General features: G+C 45.2%; 4 protein-coding genes across 4 annotated transcripts; 3 read left to right on the forward strand and 1 right to left on the reverse strand.

The window, feature by feature from the left end:
* Positions 1-229: 229 nt before the first annotated feature.
* Positions 230-3,807, forward strand: CCR75_003903 (uncharacterized protein; the record flags this gene model as incomplete). Its single annotated transcript, XM_067961994.1, has 2 exons — positions 230-1,894; positions 1,957-3,807. The coding sequence occupies 2 exons, from the start codon at positions 230-232 to the stop codon at positions 3,805-3,807; spliced, it is 3,516 nt and encodes a 1,171-aa protein (XP_067815348.1).
* Positions 1,886-5,680, reverse strand: CCR75_003904 (uncharacterized protein; the record flags this gene model as incomplete). The annotated part of the gene is made up of 4 exons (XM_067961995.1): positions 1,886-4,597; positions 4,665-4,885; positions 4,951-5,555; positions 5,617-5,680. 4 exons carry the CDS (start codon positions 5,678-5,680, stop codon positions 3,946-3,948), a joined length of 1,542 nt encoding a protein of 513 aa, XP_067815353.1. The 3' UTR covers positions 1,886-3,945.
* Positions 5,681-6,464: 784 nt separating this feature from the next.
* CCR75_003905 (uncharacterized protein) lies at positions 6,465-7,853 on the forward strand (the record flags this gene model as incomplete). Its single annotated transcript, XM_067961996.1, has 1 exon — positions 6,465-7,853. The coding sequence occupies one exon, from the start codon at positions 6,465-6,467 to the stop codon at positions 7,851-7,853; it is 1,389 nt and encodes a 462-aa protein (XP_067815352.1).
* A 465-nt stretch (positions 7,854-8,318) lies between these two features.
* CCR75_003906 (uncharacterized protein) lies at positions 8,319-11,561 on the forward strand (the record flags this gene model as incomplete). The annotated part of the gene is made up of 9 exons (XM_067961997.1): positions 8,319-8,744; positions 8,798-8,914; positions 8,968-9,840; positions 9,904-9,990; positions 10,046-10,287; positions 10,356-10,569; positions 10,634-10,821; positions 10,888-10,954; positions 11,020-11,561. The coding sequence occupies 9 exons, from the start codon at positions 8,319-8,321 to the stop codon at positions 11,182-11,184; spliced, it is 2,379 nt and encodes a 792-aa protein (XP_067814938.1). The 3' UTR covers positions 11,185-11,561.
* Positions 11,562-25,286: the final 13,725 nt, after the last annotated feature.

Raw genomic sequence — 25,286 nt, forward strand, 5'->3', positions numbered from 1 at the left:
ACATTTTCAACCAACAAGTAGTATTTATTCACAGGAACATTTGCAGAGACTCATGAGCAACCACGGTAACCCCCCCCCGTACTGAACGTGTCTTTTTTTGAATAATACTTTCCGTTACTAGCGCCATGGATGCCGTCGTAACGACACTTTATCAGTATTACATCAACTTTTTCTCAGTGCCTCGCAGTGAAGCAGCCTCTGCATCTCGCCTGTCGCAATATCTAATCTTATGGTGGCGAACCCACTTATTGACTCTACTCTACCATCAGGAAGTTTTTCGGGCGGTGACACAGTTATCGCACAATATCTAGCAACTAAAGAGTCATGGTGGGTCACATATCCACGCATTCTCGTGGTCACGGCTTCCACACTAAGCACGTACAACCCAGAAACATTTTTATGCACAAATCAGTGGAATATTATTGACATCGAAGCCGTGAAGCTATTCCCGACTAAAAATGACTTCGTTCTTAGACTCGAGACATCACGTTTCCGTTCAGCCAGATTGAAGTTTAACTGCCCCGCTAGGGGCCATCTACTATCGCTACTAGCAAAGCTGCGTTGCCAAGCTAAAGGAAAAGCATCGCTCTATCGTTTAGTGTATGCCCCAAGAATCCACTTCCGCTGTATTGAGCAATATGCCAATGGGTCCAACAAACTGCTGTTCTTGCAAGTGACGGTGTCGAGTATTGTCTTCTTGGACGAACGCGGGCGCCATGTTCAGAATCTTCCGTATCTTTATTTACGCATGACCGCATACTCGACTGAGCATTGCGAGGGCATGGTGCTGTCGACAGCTTTTCATGATCGATTCTTTATCTGCACCGATAGACATGATTGTCTAAATGCGATCGTAGCTGCTGCAAATGAGGTGGGGATTGGGCTTTGCACGACCTCAACACACATCACGGCGCAGCAACTTCGGTTTCATAATTTAAAGTTGCTGAATCGTGCATCAGTCATCCGTTTCGATGTCAAGATGGCAAATACGACGGTGGATGAGGGCGACGCAGTGCCTCGGAGCGATTCTAGCGACACCGAAAAGAAGGTATATAAGAAGATACAATTAATTCTTCAGGGCGATTTTATAGTCGAGATGCACTGTTCCATGCGCACTGTAATTGCGCGTCCGTACAGCGCACTTTTAGCGATTGTCCGCCCTGATTGGGATCTGCGAATGCTAGTGTTGGAATTTAAGCAAGAAGAATTGCTTATCCTTGACGTAGACGGCCGCGATCAGCTTGTCATCATGCTACTGCTGGTGTGTCGAGAGGCAGGTCAGCACAATGTTGTCCTCAACTCTTCGAGATTCAATTATTGCCGATTCTACTACCCTCATACTGCTGACAGCGCCACTGATGATAGCAATACTGCCGGCGTGACAATGACAACGTTCTTGCTAAGGCGACTCTCGCATACAGGTCGCGGAGAAGACAGCTACGGCGAAAAAGGTCGAAGCAGCAGTGTGTGGTCTTTTCGCAGGCGACAAGGTGGACTTCGGGCTTCATTAGGAAACAATGACACAGCAAGATCTGATACGAGCCAGCGTGGCGGGTGGTTTCAGCGCCGTATCAATAGTAACAAGCGTGCAACAGAGCCTTCGTTCGACATGCGCCATTCCATCGACTCAGGCCTATTCATGTATGAGGGCGTGAGCATCACTGTTGCTATGGAAGAGCTCAATGCCAATCTCCCACTGGACGAGCTTATGCACAGCGGACCTGGGCAAGCTGACGAAGTAAACAAGTCGATAAGACTTGTCTTTGAGCATTTTATTATGTTAGTAGCCACACATAGACGATATGGAGATACAACCAGATCTGAGATAACCACCACCATACAAGCACTTTTGCGCTTATATCACCATCCAGATGCATGCTTCACAGACGAGATGGTTTGTAAGCTTGCTTGTTATGACATGTTATTTTGAATGCTGACCATTGTGTTTGCGGGTAGATTCCTCAACTTTTTGACACTGTCCATGAGCTCGTATTACAGCAAGAAGTTCTTACTTGCTACTGGTGCCTCAGGTTGCTGCAATGTTTGTTGGGCATTCGGACTATCAATACTGCTCCAGGGTGCAATGGAGCTGGGGACCAGCGTGCTAAACTGATTCAGCACCTTGTCTACCACGAGGCGCTGCTACATACCATTGCCGAACTTATTCCGGCCTCGTTAGATGACTTGAACAATTCATCTGGCGTAGCAAACTTGTCTTTTAACGGAACAGCTTTCTGGGTGGATGATCCAGAAATTGAATTTGACTTGCTATCTAATTCTTCAACACATCCCTCCATCTTATTCACAAAGGAGGCTCAGATCCAGAATACAATTAATGTGGTATTTTACGAGACGCTACTCACATTGCACCAAATAGTGGTGTATCTGCAAAGTGCAGTAATGGAGCAGCGGGCGACGCTTGATTGCCCAAATTACGTTGCGGCGAGCAACCGACATTCGTTGCAAAAGAATAATCTTAATGATACATTGGCTGTCAAGCAGATAGAGGCTGTTGCAGAAAAACTACTGGAAAAACACCGATTTCTGGTGGAATCAATCATCGACGTTCGTCTTGTTCGGATGGCCGAGACATCAGTGGCACTCGTAAAATTCGTATTGTGTCACTTCGCGACCAGAGCCACACATCAACCTCATGTATCGCCTTTGTCGCATTTTATTGAAAGAGATTATAACGATACTCAAAAGGAACGTCTGCGCGCGTTGAATTCTTTTTTGAATAGCTACCAAGCCATAACTGAGAGCAGCTTGGAGCCTCCGTCACTTTTATTCTGTACTGGAAAAACAATTGAAATGCCGGTTTATGCATTTAGCAACAGCACTAGCGATTGCACAAATGCGGCAGCGGACAGGCTGCTTTACCAAAAAAAGTTGAATGATGTTGCATCGAACGGATCAATGAGACTTGAGTATTTAAACTCTATGAAGTCACCGAGTTCAATCCGAGATGATAAAAAGAACACGCCAATAAAACCAGAGCCATATAAAAGTCCGTCGGAAGAGATGCTGCAAAAATTGTTAACGCAAAAGAAAAAGAAAAAGTGTATTTTATCACTTAATGGCGAAAGCACTTGCAGAAGCCACGTCAAGCAGCAAGCAAAGTACGATCTTAATCATGCTTTTGGACCACAAATCTGCAAAAAACAAAACCAACTGTCGGTTCCAGCGCCAGAGAAGCGCTTGAGTGGTCAAATAAGTCCTATAAGTATTGCTTGTAAAGAGACAAGTTTCTTAAGTGAAATGGACACAGAAAACACAATCCGTCCATTGCTGGAAAGTCGTTACTCTTTTCCTGGTACCTGCTCATCGCAAGCCTTTCAGGCGTCTTTCAAAGCGTCAGGAAGTCGAACATCGAACGAATGCGATGCATGCATTGGATGCAATGATGTGTGTACGAACGAGATTTGCTTTTCATGTGCTGAGAAGAAATACCACGTGTGTGTCGCCTTTGCAAACTCTTTAGTTACTTCTAGGGCAACAGGGCATCAAAGTATATCAAATTATCGCATGTCGTCGTCAAATGAACATTCCTGCAACGTTGAGCGAGAGTATTCTTCCTGCGAAATGAAACGGCACCAAAACCAGCGTTCATGTTGGATCCGTATCGGTGACAGTATTGCAGACGTGACAAGTTTGCTTGTCGTGCATCCTGGAGGAGCACATGTGATACTGGAGGCAGCAAAGCATGGCAAAGATTGCGGGCGAATTTTGGAACTGCACCCACCTGCTGCATTGGAAAAAGTAATGCAGTATCGCCTGGGTCGATATTACTGTTGCAGCTCGTCTTGAGACACCACTCTATTGCGATTAGCGAATGTTATGGCTCATGCAGTAGAATTCCTCGTTACATAACTCCACTAAATCCTAAATTTTAAGCATATTTTGCTGAAGCAACACCTTCACCTTTCCATCGTGATAGCATTAATGCTATTCTCTCTTATTAAGCTTTTGTAGAAAACGCAGTGTTGTCTTCGCCATGATAGAAGTTAACTGGGAGACAATTCCTTCAAGAATCTCCACATGACCAGTACATTGTTGTGGAAATTTTGAAATTAGCGTGAATATAACTGTTGCAAATTTGAGCGAGCCTTTAATGTCCCCAAGATCCGGGCGCTCCAGAACGGTTTCAACCGCTTCAATAAACAGTTCTATTGTCGATGATGATAACGCTGGTTTCATGCTGAATATGTTTTGGAATACCAATAATGCCGAATCATTGGAAAGCAAAAGCGAGCTCGAAGAATTGGCACTACCGCTGGCTGTAGTTGCTTTTAAAGATCTTCGAAGATATTCGTCCAGCTGGTGAATTGGTATTGAGTATGGAATCTGTAAAATTCGAATAATTGCTTCCGCTTGCGGAGGCCCAATGTCATACTTGGAATTATTAAAATTTCCACCCACCAAAAGGGGAAGTAAAAGTGAGTCAACAAGAGCTTCACTATAATTAGGACTATAGCGAAGCGCGGTCTGGAGAAGTACACGAGAGATGACTGATTTGGCCGAGCAGATCTTCGGTAAGATGCTAGTTTCGAGAAAGATTGCTGCGTACCGCGAACTCCAATTAGAATCAACTAATGCACTGCCAACAAGACGATAGCAATTGCTTGCGTTAGTATACATTATTATCATTTTTAGAAGATATCTACCTTGTGATCTGAAATAGAGCTTCGTCCATGGTCAAGTCCATACGAAGTTTCTTGCACAAAAGCTGAAAAGTCACCTCGTTAGCTACATTGGCAGTCTGAACGTCATTAACGACTTCAGCTATCAAATCGAAAGCACGTGAAGCTACATCATCAATCACAATTGCTGTTTCATTTTTCAGCTGAGCGAGCTGCTTAGCCAGTCCGGACGCGCGATCTTCCACCTATCGCAAAAGACGACGTGTGAAAGCAAGCAATACATATCCGATTGTAGAAATATGTTTCAGACCTCTTTTGATAGCAAAGGTTGTTGGTGTATCATCATTCCTGTTTGTGTCGAAATTGGCAATTTATCCCTCGAATTCTGTTGCATTGGTTTCAATGTGGCCGAAGTATCTAGAGTTTCGGCTTTAAAGCGCTTTTTTACTCGAAAATATGCCGTTATTGGAGTCATAGAGCAAATTTCTGACGATAATGCCTTTGGCATATTTTCTGCCTCAAATTCATGTAAGGAGAAGTCGACTTGATTCAATGTCAGCCGCCGCATCCGACGTCGGAACGCAGAATTTTTGGGCAAATTTTTTTTTTTTTTTCTACTTTCCTCAACTCCAAGCACCATTTCTGCTAACGTCAAACATACAGCATCAGTTTCGTATCGTCGTGGCATTGCTGTCACTTGAAGGAAGGCTTTTGCCAGGCTCATAGCCGCTTCAGTGCTTGGAGATGCCCCGCTCGCCAACGCACTCCATATATCGCGCTGCACTCGCAAACTATGCTGCTCAAGGCAGATGCCAAGTTTGGAGTATTCTCTATCATCGTCTGTAATTTCGCCGTCTTCCACTTCAACGAAGATACTTAGCTCGTGTAAAATGTCGGGGGCAACTTGGCGATTATCTGCGAATAGTAGCATGGCGCTTATAGCACTGGTAATGAAAAGAAGATGGTCATTACGAACCTTGCAGATATTCGCGCACCCCGAAGGCGCCTTTAGACTGAGCCGCAAAGGCTAAACGCTGCATGCTGGACAAAAATTAGGGCAATCGATGAAACTTGCAATTTCATACGCTCAATTTGTATGGACTAAAAATCAGATTCATTTCGTTAAATTTGTTGCTGATAAGCTTTTAACCTAGTCGGCCTTTCAGGCACGATCGGCCAAAGCTTTAAATTTATGTGACGAGCGCGGACATGTGCGCACTCGCAAGTATATGCATTTGACAAACTTATTAATCTTTGGCATCTGATACGTTAGAAAAACACCTAGCAACTAGTCAATATTAAGCTCGCCGTCTTAAATGCCAACCGAGACCTAAAAGTCCGATGACTTTCGTGTAAAATTAGAACGTTGGACGTCGGAAATGTTTAACTGTGCGCAATTTGCAGCTCTTGCATATCGGTGACGATTTTTACAAATCACAGCTAGTTTTAATCGACAATTATTTACCGAAAATTGTTTAAACGAAATTCGTTTGAAAGAAGCGCAGTCACATCGATTCAAGTCTCATGAACAATTTAAAATAGGCGGCGTTTTCAGCCATAAGATCGTGTGCGCAATAATCGTCCGAGTTTTTTTTTTTTACTTGGAAATTGCGCATGCACACGACGACGCGATGCGAAATGATGATCGTCAGGTTGGTTCTAGCTGCAGTCGAACCAAATTTTGTGCTTAAATATTCGGAAAACAAGTGAATTAGCGTGCTTAACAATTACAAATGAAGACTAAATTATTTCAAACATTACATCATCTTTTCTTCCAAAAATCAGATTTTTACTCCTAAAAAAATAGCATTTATCCCACAAAAGATGGCGGAGAAGAGCAAGAAGGATTTGGCATGGCTACCGCTAGGAGCAGTGGCACTAGCTGACGGCGAGTACGATGTAATAGTGCTCGGAACTGGTCTTAAGGAGTGCATCTTGAGCGGATTGCTTGCGGTAAACGGTAAGAAAGTGCTGGTGGTAGATCGCAACCCGTATTATGGTGGCGAGTGTGCTTCTCCTAACCTTACAAACCTTTACAAGAAGTTTAAGCCTGAACAGGATCCACGTACTGACTTGGGCGCAGATCGGGATTACAACGTGGACCTGGTGCCCAAGTTTATCATGGCCTGCGGCAAACTTGTCAAAATGCTTCTGCACACTAAAGTGACCCGCTACCTCGAGTTTAAGAATGTAGATGGTAGCTACGTCGTGAAAGGCGGACGTACACACAAGGTTCCTGCTACGGGTGAAGAAGCGCTGCGGTCATCGCTCATGGGTATGTTTGAGAAGCGCAAGTTTCGCAAGCTCATCATGTATATTTATAACTATGAGGAGGGCGATCCCAAAACTTATGAGGGTATAGACCTTTTTAAGCAGCCCATGAGTGATCTTTTTGAGAAATTCGGCGTGGATGCCAACACTCAGAGCTTTATGGGCCACGCGATGGCGCTCATGCGTGACGAATCGTACCACCAACGTCCCGCCATTGAGACTGTCCGTGCTATAAAACTGTATGCTTACTCGTTGGAGCGCTATGGCAAATCTCCATACATTTACCCGCTGTACGGCCTGGGCGGTTTGCCCGAGAGTTTTTCGCGTCTCTGTGCAATCAACGGTGGCACATTCATGCTTAATCGTGCAGTCGATGAGATCTTGACTGATAAGGACGGGAGGGCATGGGGTATTAAGTGCGACAACGAAGTGGCTAAGGCTAAGCTGGTGATTGGTGACCCGTCGTACTTTCCAAAGGAAAAGATGCGCAAGATTGGCGTCGCTGTTCGCTCTATCTTTGTTCTAAATCACCCGATTCCTAGCACGAACGATGCTGAGTCGCTGCAGATCATCATTCCCGCAGCCCAAGCCAATCGCAAGAATGACATCTACGTCGCCGTGGTGTCGTCTGCCCACTGCGTTGCGCCGCAGGGCATCTACATTGCCATTGTAAGCACGCTCGTTGAGACATCGATGCCTCTGCAGGAGTTGGAGTCTGGTGTGAAGCTGTTAGGTCCGTTTCTGGAGCGCTTTGACGCCATAACGGACATGTTTGAACCTGTAGGGAACGGCAAGAAGGACAATTGCTTCATTAGTTCTTCGTACGACCCGACGAGCCACTTCGAGACTACGTCGGAGGACGTGCTGGATTTGTATAAGCGCATTACAGGCGAAGAGCTCGACATGAACATCAATGCCGACTCAACTGACGTGGACCAGTAAAAAAGGATCGAGACACCACGCTAAGCATAATGAGTGATTGCATAGGGACTGAATGAAGTATTGCAGTGCAGACTTTAAAAAACAACAATTAACCGACCAGCAAATCAATAAAAATTGCTTTTATTTTGTGGTAATACAATTGCGTGATATAATGCATTTATTTTTTGGCCGCCGCCATGGCCTCAGACATTAATACTACGGCCACAGACCAAACTGAACGGCCACAGACATGACCACAATTTTGCCATCTCCACTACTTAATACTGTGCTTGGTTAGATCAATCGCGTAGTTGTTTTGTCTGTGGCCGTAGCAGTTTTGTCTGTGGCTGTAGTAGTTTTGTCTGTGCCCGTAGTAGTTTTGTCTGTGCCACATTTTTTATACATTGTAAAGCGTTCAACCATTTAAGGGATACTTTCAACGGAATTTACGTGCCAGAAAGCATACTAGGCTACTACGCAGACATTATGATACCCAATGTAAATGTCATTGACTGGCAGCACCGCTCTTTGAGCTCAAGCCAACATTCTAGCCCAGTTATGGCTAGCGCTTCAGGCTTGGGATCAGTGACGCGGCTCGACGAACGATATGTGAAACCGTTAGATGATTTAGCTCTGGATAATCAGACGGAGAGTAGTGGCCATAGCATCGAAATAAGCGCTGTGCCTAAAGAGCCTAGGCCTTTCGCCATGAGTTTTTTGCGGCCGCATCAAGAGCGGTTACATCGTTCGATGTTCGAGAGCTTTAATCGAATGAGCGATACACCCGTAAAAGAGAACATTAATTCACTCGTGCCAGCGTCCGTTCAATTTCTGATGAGTCGATCTCTCGAGGAGGAGAAAGATCTTAGTGCGAAATCGGATAAAGAGAAGGCGTACTTGTACAAGAAGGTGGTAGTTAATGGTGTAAAATAATTAAAAGTAACTGACGAGCTACATTACTTTAGAGATACACGGATACGTACGAGCATGCAGTCGCACTTTTAAAGCATGCAGCAATGCTGGAGCGAGAACTGAACGAGTACCGAGATACCGAGATGATCAATAGCTTTGATGATACGCAGGTGCGTAATGTGATCACTCGCAATATAATTTTAATTATAAGTTGTAGTTGCAGAATTTGAGTGAGTTTGAAGATTATAAGCAGGAGGACAGGATTCAGGCGCTGTGTCGTGAAATTACAGGACTAGTGTTGCAAGTAAATGAGCGCGATGCAGTCATAAAAAGTCTGCTCGAAGATCGAAGTCGATCCGCAAGGGAGTTAAACGAGCTCAACTTATCGCGAGGCTTGAATTCTGGCAAAACCAACGAAGGAATAAAAGACACATCTTGTGCGTTGGAGCTAGATTTGAAGGTTGCACGACGTGAACAGCAAGAAGCCCTTGAGCGTGAATCAAAAGGAATTGCACACCTTAGACATGTTCAAGAACTTTACGAGAAGTGTGAGGCTGCGCGTTCAACACTGTCTGACGGACTCGATAGGGCAGAGGATCAAATATCTGCGCTGCACGCTCAATGGATGAAAGAAAAGAAAGAGTTATTGTCTTTACTGAAGAAAAATGATCAGAAAATGGCGAAAGCGCTATCTGAATGCGAGCGATTGCAAATAGAGAACGATGACCTAGCAAATTCTCTTCAAAAGATTTTGATGAATGAAAAGAAAAAAAAATTAGCAATAGAAAGCCAACGGCAGGCTCTCAGCAACTTGAACGCTGAACATACGCATTTAGAAGCAAATTTGGATGCGTTGCGACCACAATCAAGCGTGCTGGATAACACAAAGGCAAGGATATTAACTCTCGAAAGAGAGTTGGCTGGAGCAACAGAGATGATACGGCGCTATTTGCTGCAGGTGGATGATCTTAAAAAGAAGCTTGAGAGAAAAAAAGAAAAATATCAAACGGCAAAAGGTCGATTTCAAAAAAGCACTGCCCATTTGGAAAAACGAGTTTTTAACGCCGAAGCTGTTCGACGCAGCCTACATAATAAGGTGCGTGTATCACAAAATAAATTTATTGGAGATGCCGCAAACAGTCACTTATGCAGACTTCAGGTGATGGAATTAAAAGGCAATATCCGCGTTTTCTGCCGCGTGCGACCTATTCTAGAGCATGAACTTACAAGCTCTAGGGGGGAGAAGGTATATTGCTGCTTTGTATTCTTTCACATTTTGTGAAGCTTACTTAAGTATGCAGGTCTTTTCGTTTCCCGATTACCGCAGTGAACGGCGGCAGATTGAACTCAGCGCCAATCCAACGTCCCACGTAGGATATGGTCAGCATAGCTCGAGTAATGTGATCAAAAAGTACAGTTTCGACTTTGATCTGGTGTTCAATAGCAGCTGCTCGCAAGATGATGTCTTTCTAGAAGTGTCTGCGCTGATCCAGTCTGGATTAGATGGATACAACGTTTGCATATTTGCCTACGGACAAACTGGGTAAGCATCGTCTAATAAACTAATCGGAAGCGCTGAGTGTCGTATTGACATCTAATAATTTCTTGTAGATCGGGTAAAACATATACGATGCAAGGGAGTAATAATGTTGCCAACTGCAAGCTGCGAGACTTATGGCCAGACTTGGGTATCGTTGGACGAGCGTTTGCTCAAATTTTTAAAGGTATAGAAGAATTACGTACAGGCGGATGGGATTTTACTGCCAGCCTTGAGCTAATTGAGATTTATAACGAGACATTCCGTGACTTACTTGCGCCAATTGAGGTAAAAAAGTTGCCGGCATGGCCAAACAACTTTGACTTACAATCTTTATCTTGTAAATTTTAAGTCACACGAAAAAATTGAACTTCGTCAAGATAGCGAAGGAAAGACTGTCGTAGTGAATTCATTTAGCCAAAAGATCGGGAGCGACCAAGAAGCATGGGACTTGCTTCGAGGAGCAATATCAAAAAGGTCTACCAATTCGACGCAATTAAACGACAAATCTTCGCGCAGCCACTGCGTCATCACCCTGAGGTAAGAGTCACTCAAATAGCCTTTGATAAGTGGTGCTTATGTATCATTTTGTTCTATACAATCCAGACTGAAAGGAAAGAACTCGCTTACTAACGAGATGCGAACCGGGGTTATCAATCTTGTCGACTTGGCGGTACGTGGTACTGTTAATTTCGTGTTAAGTATTAATTTCGTTTTTGCTAAACACTTGAATTGTAGGGGTCTGAACATGTGTCGAAGTCGGGTAGTGACAGCAGCAAGAAACTTTTGAAAGAAGCGACGTCAATAAATAAGAGTCTTTCGGCGTTGGGAAATGTGATGTGTTCCCTTGCGAAAAAGGTTTGTGCTGCCACGATTGTCCTTGAATCGCACTATAAAGTCTAATTGGTATTTATTTAATCGTAAAGTCGACGCATGTCCCTTTCCGCGACACAAAGTTGACCCATTTTTTGAGCTCCTCTCTTAGTGGAGATAGCAAAACTCTTATGATCTGCAATCTCTCACCACTAGGCGAGCACCGCTGCGAAACACTCAATTCTCTTCGGTTTGCCAAGATGGTTAACTCTTGCGAAATAGCGTTTCCGTCGAGGGTATCCAGAAGATTGTAAGTATTTGTTGCGTTAAAAGCGGCCTCACCCATCAAACTTAGTACCTTATTACAAGTATCGTCACGGAAGCGGTAATTTAGCTTCATGTGCGCGGGAAGAAATTTTTCGACTGTTTTGTATTTAATCAAATCAAATTTGAAACCTTTTATCTAATCAGTGGATGTCACCTCTGTCGATGTGCACCGCGTAATATTCTGAATACTTCGGATTACGGATGACCGTAGCCACGATCCCTTCCAATGTGATACACCTATGTGCATCACCATCCCGTTAAGTACCCAAAGTATACTTAATAATTTGTGTAACATAGCGCCTTTAGCCCGTTACAGCACCCCCTCTCCAAAAGCGAGCTTTTCATTTTGTAAAATCGTCAACGGGAGGAACGAAGTACAGCGAGCGGCTTTACGCGCCGCTTTCAGTCCTCTCACTTAATCTTAGCGACCACTGTGTGACGTCCTTTGTCATAACACGGCACCTGACATGCCAGCAACAAGTTGCTACCATTACACTATTTAACATGAAAGTACGCATATATTGCGAAGTCTTTTCGCAAGACTTTCCAAGCTTCAGTAGTTCGAAAGGTCTGCAAAAAGACTTCGCAATATATCGGTACTTAACGTTAAATTGAAAGATGCTTTCTCAACAAAGAAATTATGAACGAAAGCCGACAGAAACTGAAACATAAGGAAATTGTGGCTCATGGAGGGTACAAAAGCGAGCACTAAGATTCGCCTATTTGAAGTAGAAGTAAAGCAAAATGAATTCATCCTTAGCTTGACCTCCAAAGACTAACTAACATGCATGGCCGGTGTCCGTTAAATAATTATTCTTTCCTATAAGAGGACTTATAAATAGCATTTCCTATAAGAGAAAATAAATAAAGAAGTTCAAAATTATTATCTTGCATATTTTTACTTAATAGTTATAATATTACCAAATTTAATCATATTGACGCAATAAGACATCACTTCTACTGATTGGTTGATTTGAGTTTGAATCAACCCCGCCAATCGTCACAAGGCACGATTGTGCGGTGCAGAAGTAGGCGCCATACATTGTTAGTTATTAGTATAATAAATCAGTAGTGCACCGAAGATCGTTACGTAGGAACTTAATATATTAATACAGTTTTACTTTTCTCGATTCTAAAGCCTTAGAATTTACTTTTAGTAGCTAAGACTTATTAGCTACTTAAAACCTTCCTCTGCACGTTGTGTACGTCAAGTAGTCAAGGCGCCCCACCTTCACTGTAATCAGTGTAGGTTGACTAGTTCTGTGGTCAATACTAGCAAAGGGTGCCCCATTACACCTGGTAGCACTTAGTAGTCCGTTTAAAGGCCTACGCACGTTCCATCCAACATGGATGTGATGGATGGAGAAGGATGGAGCTTTCCAGCCCCTCAAGAAGGCTATCACGCAACTTCACTCATTTGAGTGACTTTGAATGGAGAGCGATCGAACGCATGAGTTCGGTCGTACGCGGACCAGCCGTTGGCGCCATGCTGTTCACTCTGAACACAGATGAACAACATGCCGCCATAACCGAGTTCATACAACATGAACTCGACGAAGCCCAGGAAAAAGTAGCCTTACTTCACCAGCAAGGCTCTCAACACGCGGAGGTGTTGAGGGAACAGTGTGCTTAACAATTGGATCTGTTGAGACAGCAGCATGTAAATGCTGCTTATGGGCCGACGCTTCCGCGTCGACCCGAAAGATTAAATATAGAAATCTTTGAGTTTAAAAGCAATAGAAGGCAACTCCTTTTTAATATGGTTCGTCCAATTAGACGACGCCATTGAAGCTGGCCACATCAAAGATGATGCATCAAAAGTAAAATTTGGCATGTCCAACTTAGCCGAACGTGCCAAATCTTGGGCCTTGGAGCGGCCCAAAATCGTGCCGGCGCGAAAGGGCATCAGCGGCGCTTAAGCTTCACGACCCATTAATTTTTGGGTCGTATGACGTCTTGAAGGCCCGGCTCAGACAAACATTTGAGCCGCCACGTGCCGAAATCAGGGCTCGATCCGAGCTCCTGGATTTGAACCAGGGCAAGCGTGATCTGCACGCTTATGCCCAACATGCACGATATCTGGTCAGTGGTATCGTTACTCATCCAATCATGAACAAACCGAGGTGACTGTGTTTATTAAAGGTCTTGCAGACGGCCCTGTTAAGACCTGCCTGTTCCGGCTAGAATTAGAGTTGCTCGACCAAGCGATTTCTATAGTGATACAGAAGGACTTCAGTCTTAAACATGCCTTTGTCCACTGTAGTGCTTATTGTCCACCGAGACGACAAGAAAACGGTTGTCCAGAAGCCATGGTATTTAGAGAGAGAAACCTCGCTCTTCAAGTCACAAAAGATTACAAAAATGCAATCGTTGTCAAAAGACGGCTATTACGCCTATAAGTGTAGTGCCCCACGGCTAGTACCTAAAAACACTGAGCGACAAGACCGACCTATCGTAAGGAACAGCGGAGGACGCGGATACGACGCTGTTACGAAATCGCAATGGCGAGGCGAATCGTGAAAAAACGGTAGGGGCCAGTAAATACGGAGCGCCCTGCTATCACGCTACGTCAAAAGAATTTGCAGGCCTTTTGACGAAAGTTGCTCCTCACAAACAAACATTGTGTGTAACTGGCCGAGGGGATGAGGTTAACATCATCACCTTAGCATTAAAGTGGCAAATGAATTCCAAATAAAGTCCCTAGTCGATTGAGGGGCGTCAAAAATTTTTATTCGACGCCAATCGCTAGAAGATCGCAAACTCAAATTTGTTGAGCGCGATATCCCTCTAACACCTAGCAACAGGCGCATCTGTAACGGTTAAAAAACGTGAAGTTGGTATCCAATACACGTTAAAAAGCTAACAGCACGATGATGATATCATCGTATTAGATTTGGATGACAAATTTGATGTCATCCTTGGATTACCATGGCTCAGAAGTTACGAGCCATGCATAAATTGGCAGCATCAAGCCGTGACGATGCCTGTCTCTTGTTCATCAGATGGCCAATTGATGAACGTCTTGGAGCGTCCACAAGCGTGTGGATGTTCTACGAGTGAGTGCGATAGCCTCACTTGTGGGTCGGTCGTTAGCATGACTGCACAAGACCTTTGTGTGAATACTCAACACTTTGTGGAGTTAAATCCCGACGGCTGTGCAAAAAAACAGGCAGCGTCAAAGGTCCACCATTGTGACATGATCATAGTTACCGACGGCTGTGCCCCAAGCACAGGTAGCATCGAAGTTCGACCTCTCGAATAAGTTGAGTGGTACGAAACAAGGATGCTTGCTTGAATAGCAACATCCAAGAAAATATTAAACGACCGTCTATAAGAGACATTGCGAGTCCTAGATCGACTGGAGAGTCGACCGTAGAGGATCTTGTTGTGGCTGCAGAACCACAGCTAGAGGCAGTTGGGAAGGATACTCCGACCTGATAACAGGATCGAAATACTGTGTCATGAAGCAGTAGTCATTGCCCCGCGAACAAGTATTAGCGCTTGACAAATTCTTTGCCGATCCCTTGTCAGCGGGTCATGTGAGGGAGTCAACCTCCCAGAAAGCTCTCCGACCTTCTCTGTGCGTAAAGTAACAGGAGGGTGGCGGGTTGTGCATTCGTTCAATAAATTAAACGCTGCAATGGTACCGGCTCAAACGCCGATACCACGAAAAGACGTAATCATTAATAGTATGTCAAAGAGTACTGTCTACGCATGAATAGATCTGATGGATGAATTCTATCAGATCCTTATGCGTGAACAAGATATTATGTTCACAGTAGTAAGCACTTCAAGCGGCATGCTATGGGGGTGGCTAGTTATGCCACAGGGGCTTCGTAATGCCCCTGCAACATTCAACAGATGTGTAACCAATCTGTTGAGATCAGTGCGGAATTTTGGACCGAATTTTTTTGAAGACGTCTTCGTTCATAGCAGAGCCATAAACGCATAGTCGGATGTTGAAGTACATCCTAGCCACGTCCGAAAGGTTCTTACACTTATGCGTAAGCACAAGATCTGAAAAAGTGTATATTCGCTGGAAGCGAAATGCCACTTCTTGGGTGCATCGTGGGTAAACACGGTGTACGATCAGATCCAGAAAATATCAAGGCGATCACCGATTGGCCTGGGCTAGTCGATAAAAATGGACGTAGAAAGTTTCTTGGTTAAACGGCGTACCTGCACAAGTACTCACGCAATTATGCAGAAATGGCAGTAATTCATTCTTTTTTATTGAAGAAAATTTTAAAGTGGTCCTGGAACGCTGATTGTTAGTGTTCCTTCGAGAATATCAAGCAAAGCTTGATTAAATCGCCTATCCTGGCGATTGCTGACCAAAACCGACCTTTTCATGTGGTCTGTGGCGCCAGCGAATTTGCGATCGGCTGTGCGTTAATGCAATATGAGACAGACGGTGCAGAGCTAGTCGTCTGTTATCAATCGCGTCAGCTTCAACCAGCTAAACGCAACAGTGCATGACAAGGAACTCCTTGCCATGTATATGCACTGGCTAAGTTTAGGGCCTTTCTCTTGGTAGATAGACTGTTCTTGTCGTCATCCCCACTCATAATGATAGGCGTTTACGCATCATGTATGAGGGCCACGATGCGCTAATAATTGGTCATCGTGGACGTGAAAAGACCTATCTCACGATAAGTCGCGACTTCTCCTGGCCACGCCAGTGTGAGTTCGTCCGCAAGTACTTACGTGCTTGCGAAATTCGTCAACGGGTGAAGCCCATTGCTTCATCCTGTGCTCTGTTACAATCTCTGCCTGTTCCAGCAGAGTGTTGGCAGCCCGTGACTATGTACTTCGTCTTCAAATTTCACGGACGATCGCAAAAAAAATAACACTCTTGTGTTTGTTGATATTTGTAGCAATATGGTAAATGTTATTGCAGTCCCAAAGTCAATTACAGCCAAACGCTGTACTCCTGTCTTTGTTGACACATAATTTCGACTCCATGGGTATTCCCGCGAGCTGGTCTTTGATCGAGACCCTAGATTCACAGCGAAATTTTGGCAAAATGTGTTTAAATCAATTGATACACAGTTGAAAATGTTAACTTCTGATCATCCTAAGACAGACGGTCAGACGGAGCAGGCAAACCGTATTCTCGAAGAGATACTTCGCGGATATGTCCACTCTTTTTTTAGAGATTTCGATCGAGTTCTTGCCGATGGTAGAGTTTTTTATTGCCATCAACAATTCAGTGCATGCTTCTACAAAGCATACACCGTTTTTTGTTAATGACTTACGCCATCCACACATACCCACCTTGTTTGAGGGTGATTCTTCTTCAATGAGGGGAGGGACTCGCTCGAGCAAAAAACTTCTAGCTCTTGCTCATCCGGCATTAGCACTAAGGTCAATGCGAAGGATACCAACGTTGATTTGATTAACATTGAAGTAGACAAACTCACTAATTACAAAAATGCTATTACTAGCTTTGACAACGATGCTGAAAGCCTCAGCATCGAAAACAATATTATTAATGAGAACGACAATTATCTCAATAATGAAGAGATTGATATCTTCACAGCGCGAGCCAGTCGCACTTTAAAAAAATTAAACGGAGTCAGCAGGTGATTTCCAGTTGGCTAGAGAAGCAGTGGTCCGGTTCGTACAGAATTCAATCGCTGATGCGGTGGACCGACATAAACTGAATTCTGACAAAAATGGCAGAGCAAACATACGTTCATTTACTGAGCACGTTCACGTGTCGTCGGCGGAGCTATAGGCTCAGAATCCACTCTGTCAGAACCTTTATGAATAATGGTCTGATCATAAGGCGTTGTGGTTTTACACAACGAAAAAGAGGCCTTGCTTTATGGGCAGCGCTCTCATTACCTGTCGCTGCGCTTTCCAGCGCAGACGACGGGACAGCATTCGTAAATGATGCTGTCTCCATGTTGTGAGCCATGAGAGAAGTTTGAATGGGCAATAATGCCGCATCATCATTCCTCATTAGCTCGTTGTCCGCATCACTACTATGAGGTGACGGCAACGGTGTCGACTCATTCTAGTCGACAATGAGCGACGGATCAACATCCTCACTGTTAAAGTGGGATGGATCCTTTAGCCCTGTTAACACGACAGCAGCAGTAGCTGTCGGCGTTTCGACTAAGGCAGTAGACGCGGCCGGCGAATTAACGCGGCGCGTGCGCTTAGTTTGAGGTTGAGTGGGCGACTTCGCAGACGACCCACCAACGTGGCCTCTTTTAGGTGGCCTCTTGGGCGCCGTGTATGAAAACACGTGCTGTCCGTGTTGTGTAGACAACTCGAAGAGGGTAAAAGGGGATGTCTATTCCCTTTCTTCGCCCTGGGGAAGGGCTTGCATCTCTATTGAGATGCGTGACGCGATTGACGTTTTGCATTCGATTTACATGCGCCAGGGGCGCGTGTTTCTGATAGGCCTTCTGAACCATCGGGTGGGTCTCGTCATACTGACGTACGAGGCCCTCAACGTCAGCAACCAGCTGGGAACGAGGCTCCCAGCTGTCATGCGAAGGTGGATAACCACGCCAGCGAACAAAATAATTCGTTCGCTGCCCCTTCACATCACGGTGGTTCTGGATACGTGTGAAAATTGATAGTATTTATTCTTCTTTCGAGTAAGGTGGGGTTCTGATCCTGACGGCGCCTTTCAAACACCGTTATTCACATTATCTCGTATGGGCACCGTTGGTCTAATGGTTAGGATTCATCCATTCCAAGGATGAGGTCGGGGTTCGATTCCCCGACGGCGCATCGGTCAATCATTGGTTCGCAACAGCGCGTGTGAAAATTGATAGTATTTATTCTTTTTTAGAATAAGGTGCTGACGGCGCCTTTCAAACGCCATTATTCACATTATCTCTTATGGGCACCGTTGGTCTAATGGGTAGGATTCATCCCTACCCAAGGATGAGGTCAAGGTTCGATTTCCTGACGGCGCATCGGTCAATCATTGGTCGCAACAGCGCGTGTGAAAATTGATAGTATTTATTCTTTTTAGAATAAGGTGGGGTTCTGATCCTGACGGCGCCTTTCAAACACCCTTATTCACATTATCTCCAATGGGCACCATTCAATCGAACTAAGTGACTCTCTGAGTCTAAAAGTCTTCCTCTGACCTTAGGAGCGAGGTAGCTCCGCTACACCTGGTAGCACTCGTAGTCAATCTACGCCTGAGTCTTTAAAAGACTAATTTATCACAAAAATGAAGAGGTTTCAGAATTGTCATAAGCGCGCGCCGCTTATGATAAGCTCAAAACCTTATTTGGGCTTGAGCACATGTAATTTAGTATCTCCCAGGGACCAGAGGTCCTGCATGCAAGGCTTGAAGCCTTCATGCGGTACGAAGCCTCCCTGATCGGTCAGGTAGAGGACCATTTAGCGGCATCTATACCAACCCGGTACATCTCTGTACCTGGCTCAGAGCCAAAGGCTCGATCTCTAACTGTAAATATGAAAACATTTGAGGTAAAAGAGAGAGAAAATCTCCCTTTCCTTTTTGGATAAAGCAGATGGAAATGTCCATTGATTCCGCCTTGTTCTTTACAGAACGGCAAAAGGTGGCTATGGCCATTTCCAAACTTGGAGTAGAGCCATGAAGTGAGCACTATCGTGCAGCACGTCCATAAACGACGCTTTTCCCTCATGGGATTCGCTGAAACAGCAAATGACGAGCATGTTTGCACCGCCTGATCAGGCTTTTCGCATGCGAGCACGGCTCCTAGCGACTCGACAGGGTAAAAGAACCCTAGAGGACTTTGTCCAAGATTTGAGAACTCTCATTGCATCTATGCATCAAGACCCGGTGCAAGAAGCAATTGTAGTAACCATCTTTATGGGGGGTCTCAATGAGGGCGTTGCCCGGACGGAATTGTTCTGACCTCATCCGGCTACGTTGGAAGAGGCAGTTGCCATAGCGCTACGCGCCGAGTTTGACTTTAAGTCTGCTCGTGTTAGCACGCCTGTCTTCGAACAAGCTCTTCGAGCACATGGGTCCCGTCTAATAGAGCGGAACCCATGAATTTAAGCCTCGTTGAGGAAGGAGAAGAGGTTCTTCAAGCTGTGGAACAGCATAACCCATCCGTAGATGTTATATATGCGGAAGCACGAAACATTTACGCCCTGCCTGCCCTCTTGGAAATTCGCGTAAAGCTCGAAAGATGATTTGATATTGAGTGCACCGCTGGGTGAAATCGCGCGAGTTTACAAGCGACCAAAACAAGCGACGGAATGGGATTCGTGCGTCTCGCATCCCTCTCCAACAGCTGCTGCACTGGCAGAAACAGCATTTGATTCAACGTCTCTGACAACAAACCTGTCGATGAGTTCGACAGACGAGAGTTTGTGCAATGTAAGGATGAGGTGATGTTTGAAAAGCACGACGATGTGTTTGACGAGGGTGGCTACACGTCGAGAATTTCGTCGCTCCCGGAACCGCAAAAATGTGTGGCGCTCATGAGATGATTCTTAAACTACCAGAAGGCTATGATGCTTGATGTGGGCGTCTAAGGCCTTTTTTGTCTCGTATGTCTATTAGTCGCGTTGTAGCAGGATTGTGCCGTATTTTAGTGGTGTATTCATGCAACCAAAGTGATTTATACTCGCTGATGATGTGTGTTGCGCGTCTTATATATCTTGCGAAATGTGTTTAAAACTGTAGTCTTAAATGTTTTTCCAGCTCCTAAAGTCAGAGGAGGACTTTTAGACTCAGATAGTCTCTTTCTATAGAACTAATGGGTTTAATAACTCAGGGATTTGTTACCCACAATAGATGGGATTTAAGTAATAAACTAATTTAGGTCTGGCGGCATAATAAATGGGATTTAAGTACTAAACTATTTGAGAGTAGGATAAATGGTTATTCCACAAAGGCTTTCCAACGCCCCGGCAACAATTTTATTTAATCGTCTAGTGATGCAACTGTTCCGCCCTCATCAAGGTTATGCACAGACTTATTTTGATGACGTTTTTGTCCATAGTCGTCCGGGGCAGGGTCGGTCGGATATGGAAAACCATTCAGGCCATTTGCGAGCAGTGCTCGAGTGTATGCCACATATAAATTGTATGCCAATGCATTTAAATGCATTTTTGGCGCAGAAGAAATTCCTTTCTTAAAGTGCTTTATTGGGAATTGAGGCCTTAGAGCGGGTCTTGCTATGGTAAAAACCATAGTAGATTGGCCGGTTCCTAGGAACCAAAAAGATTTGCGTAAGTGGTTGGGTCTTGCCAATTATTTACACAAATAGAGCAAAATTACGCTGATATGGCTAGGCTATTATAGAATCTCCTTAAGAAGGGATACAGAATGGTGCTAGACTAGCACAGAACACAATGGCACTGCCAAATCCAAATTGGCCTTTCAGTGTCGTCTGTGACGCATCGGATTATGCCATTGGCAGTGCTCTGTTACAAAGAGATGATGATGGGACCGAATCCTCTCTGAGGCACACAATACTGTCCTTTGTGGTCATCTCGGTAGGGAAAGGACCTACGGCTCTGTAAGCCAAATTTATTGGTGGCCCAAACTTTACAAATGGGTCAGCGCATACGTTCGCACATGCAAAACTTGCGAAAACGGGTTAGACCCTCGAATCATGCTGCTGCACCACTGGCAAGTCTGTGCGTACCACAGGGTGTTGGGAGTCCATTAGTATGGATTTGTTTTCGGTCAACCGAAAAATTTGGCGGGTAACACCGGCATAGTGGTCTTTGTTGAACATTGAGCATAATGGCTCTCTTAGCGGCTGTGTCGGATACCATTGATGGTGAAGGTTCAGCAAGGCTGTTCATCGATCTCGTGTTTCGACAACACGGTGTGCCAGTGGCAATTGTCTCTGATCGGGACACTGTTCCACTTACAAATTATTAAAATCGATTTTCCGACTGCTTGGCACCAGATTGGATATGTCCACCGCGGACCATCCGCAGACCGATTGTCAAACCAAAATTGTCAATCGCGTCATCAAAAACGCTTTACGCAGTGTGCGTGCTCAGACACCAAAGCGCTGGAGCTCACTGCTCCCAGTGGTGGAATTTGCTTCAAATAACGCTGTCCATGCCTCTACAGGCTACATTCCGTTCTATGTCAACGGTCTCACCCACCCACGCGTTCCTTAAACGACACCACTGCGTGGCTCAAGGCTTAGTGGGGGATAATTAGCCGATAGGCTTGCTGTTATCAGCCCTGTTACCGTCCGAAAACAAGTACGCGAGTTTCTCGCGACGCGATTTAGTGTCTTAGACATGAAACGGACACGATGGCTGATAGCCAAGACAAACAAAAAGAACAAGCAGATGCCAACGGCAGAAGCTGTATTAATTCTTATGCGATCGGATACCGAGTTTCATTAAACGCTAAAAATCTACCTACTAACTTGGTTTCCGCGGTCTTTAAGACCAACTTGCGCCCGCACTTTATGGACCATTAACGGTCGTTGCCAAGAAGAGCCTAGCTTTTACGCTAAACCTTTCTAGCAAGCTGCGTACACACATAGTGTCCTACGTCGGCGTGCTTAAGTCATATCGAACCCCTTCTCATGTGGACTTTGAGGCGCTTGCGACGAGACAGGCGGTCGTGCCGCAGATTGCTGCATTCTGACCAGGATGTTCAACTGGCCCTCTAGATGATGTTAAAGAGCAGTTGCTTGCTCCATTCTTTGGGAGTTGCTATAGTGCGTAAGACATCCGCCACAACCCGATTGACAAGTTCCGTTTGGCCATCGGTCTGGGGATGACCTGCGGTCGATATGTGGAGCTTGCTGCCTAGCAGCTCAAACACATGTCGCCAGAAATCAGACGTAAGACGTGGATCCCGGTCCGATACTATGGAATCGGGCATCCCTTGTAGTCGGTATACGCGATCCAGGAACAAGAGATCTGCCTCCTTGCCTGTGATCGATGTTTTACATGGTGCTAAATGCACCATTTCGCTCAGTCTGTCTACAGGGACGACGAGCCCCGTCCGACCCTTATGATCGGGCGGCATGCCAAACATGAAGTCCAGACTTACTGACTTCCAACAATCCGTTAGAATCGATAGCGGCTTCAGTGGCGCACTGCTGGATGGTGCAAGCTTAATGCGCTGACACTGTTCGCAAGAGCGAATATAGTTGGCCACCCCGGCATGAGAAACTTCAGGTTCAACATGAGAATCTGGTTCGCGGTCACAAGAATCTTTTGGGGATTCTTGAAAAGAGTGGTCAATTCCGTCCTCGGAAGAAGCCGCGTACTGATGGTACGGGCGGAGCCAACCAAGGTAAAACGTAGGATGCGTTCGCATTCTACGTGGCAATTCTATTGTGTACGCATTGCCTCTGCAATGCAGTAGACGGAAAGGCCCAATGAACTTGGGTAGTAGTTTACTGGTACCCACATTAGTAACTACACGCTTAGGTAAGTTTACCGTAGAGAGTAGTACTAGGTCATTCATTTTGAATGAAAAAATATTTACTCTTCCATGTTTGTCTGCGTTCCATTTCTGACGGTCCACTTCGTTAGCTAGAGGATCTTTCTAATTGGGTGGGTATGCGTTGCAGACGCATGCACCAAATTGTTGATGGCAAATTCGACCACGCTCCAATTCGGATACGATTGGACGTAACCTCGAAGTGTCTCTTCGAGGACGCCGTTTCTGGATGATCGGATGATGACATAGTCAGCCCTGTTCCGAGATATCGGAATACGGATTGCCAAAACTCCGCCGTGAATCGTGGATCTCTATCGGAGACCGGTTTACGGGTAAACTCTGGGGTTTGAATACCGTGTCGATAACGACACGAGCACAGCCCGGAGCCGTGGTTCACTCTGGTACTGCAGTAAGATGTATTGTCTTGCTGAATTTGTCTACAAAAACAAGGATTCCATTGTTTTTGTGATCGTCTTCGGGAAATCCGAAGATGAAGTCCATAGATACGGACTGCGAACATTCTGCCGGAAGAGGTCGAGGCTGGAAGAATCCACGGGATAAAAGGCTAGACTTCACCTGTTGACACGCCTCGCAAGCACGAATGCACGTGCGCACGAACTGATACTGCCGGGGCCAGTAAAAGTCACGACTTACTGTGAGATAAGTTTTCTCACGTTCACGATGCCCACTTGTTGATGCATCGTAACACTCATTCATGATGCGCAAGCCCAAATTATTGTGATTTGAGACGACGACACGTGGAGTGTCGCCGGCAACGGTTGACAGTAAGCCGTTGCGTGTTGTGTATCGATCTGATGACGATCGATATAAAGCCAATAAATCTTTCAAAGATTTATTAAATGGAGTCATCGGATGATCCATGTAATGCAAAAGGCCTTTATCTTCTGTGTAGGCTTTTTTTGTGTCAGCAACTAAGGTTGATGACGGAACACTCGGAGTGAGTGTTGCAATAGTGGGGTTAATTTCGTTGTTGGAGCGCACTGCTGACTCGAAATCGGGTCGGCGTAATAACGCATCAGCGACGACATTAAGTCGTCCTGGTTTTTATTCCAATTTAAATTAATAATAAATTGATCCATCCACGGAGAGACTATACTTTGCAAAGAAGGATGGCCACCTCGCCATTCTTTGAGAGAGGCGTGGGCTGTTTACGGCTGTGCGTAATGACGCACGGTCCGTATATACGATACATGGTCTATTTCCGAGGAGATAGACCCTAAATTTAGCCAGTGTATATTTCATGGCAAGTAGTTCCTTGTCATGCACGGGGTAATTGCGTTCAACTGGTTGCAGCTGACGCAATTGGTAACAGACAACGCGCTCCGCGCCGTCCGTATTTTATTGCATTAACGCACAGCAGCGAGGTACTTGCACATGTACTCAAGCAATTATACCGAGATGAAGTTCATCTCTCTCGTCTCTTGAGAAAAGACAAGAAATAGTTATGGAAAGCTAAATGTCAGAATTCTTTTGAGGAAATCAAGCAAAGCTTGATATAATCACCCATCTTGGCGATTGCAGATCAAGACAGACTATTCCATGTGGTCTGTGACGACAGCGATTTTGCAATTGAGCCCAAGGAACTTTCTTAGTCCCTTGACATGCACGCAAAAAGTGTTTTTTTCGCTTGCAGCAAATATACACTTCTTAAGTGTAAGAACCTGACAACGTGAGTTTTATGAATTTCCACGTCCGCCTTTCCGTCCATGGCCCGGCCGTGGACAAATACATCGTCAAAATAACTCGGCGCGAATTCTCGCACCGGTCTCAACAGATTTGTTACGCATCTGTTGAATGTTTCAGGGGCGTTACTAAGCCCCTGTGGCATTACTAGCCATTCCCAGAGCATCCCACTGGGAGTGCTCACTGCTGTGTACGGGATGTCCCGTTCACGCATAAGGATTTAATAGAACCCATTCATCAGATCCATAGACGAATAGATCGTACTCTTAGACATACCATCTAAGATTACATCTTTTCTAGGTATCGGCGTTTGAGCCGGTACTGTTGCAGCATTCAGTTTGTTGAATGCGTGCACTATCCGCCACTCTCGTGTGGCCTTTCGCACACAGAAGGTCGTTGAGCTATTCGGGGAGGTTGACTCCCTCACATGGCCCGCTTTTACTCGATCGGCAAAGAATATGTCGATCGCAAGTACTTTTTCACGAGGCAGTGGCCACTGCTTCATGACACAGTGCTTCGATCCCGGTTTGAGCTCGATCTCATGTCGGGTGCCTTTATCCTTAGGCAACTCGCATGGAACTGTTTCAGGGAATACATCCCTGAATTCGATCAAATCCTTGTATGAAGGATTTGTCTTAAGTGACTCCCAGGATTGAGTAGTATCTCTCTCAATCCGAGTCTTCACATCGAGGACACTTTCGTCCATCGATGAGCTGCTGAGAACCCGTTCGTTCTCTGCAAAAATTACCGCTGACCGAAT

Source organism: Bremia lactucae, linkage group LG3 (genome assembly GCF_004359215.1).
Source record: "Bremia lactucae strain SF5 linkage group LG3, whole genome shotgun sequence".
NCBI classification, from domain to species: Eukaryota; Oomycota; class Peronosporomycetes; order Peronosporales; family Peronosporaceae; genus Bremia; species Bremia lactucae.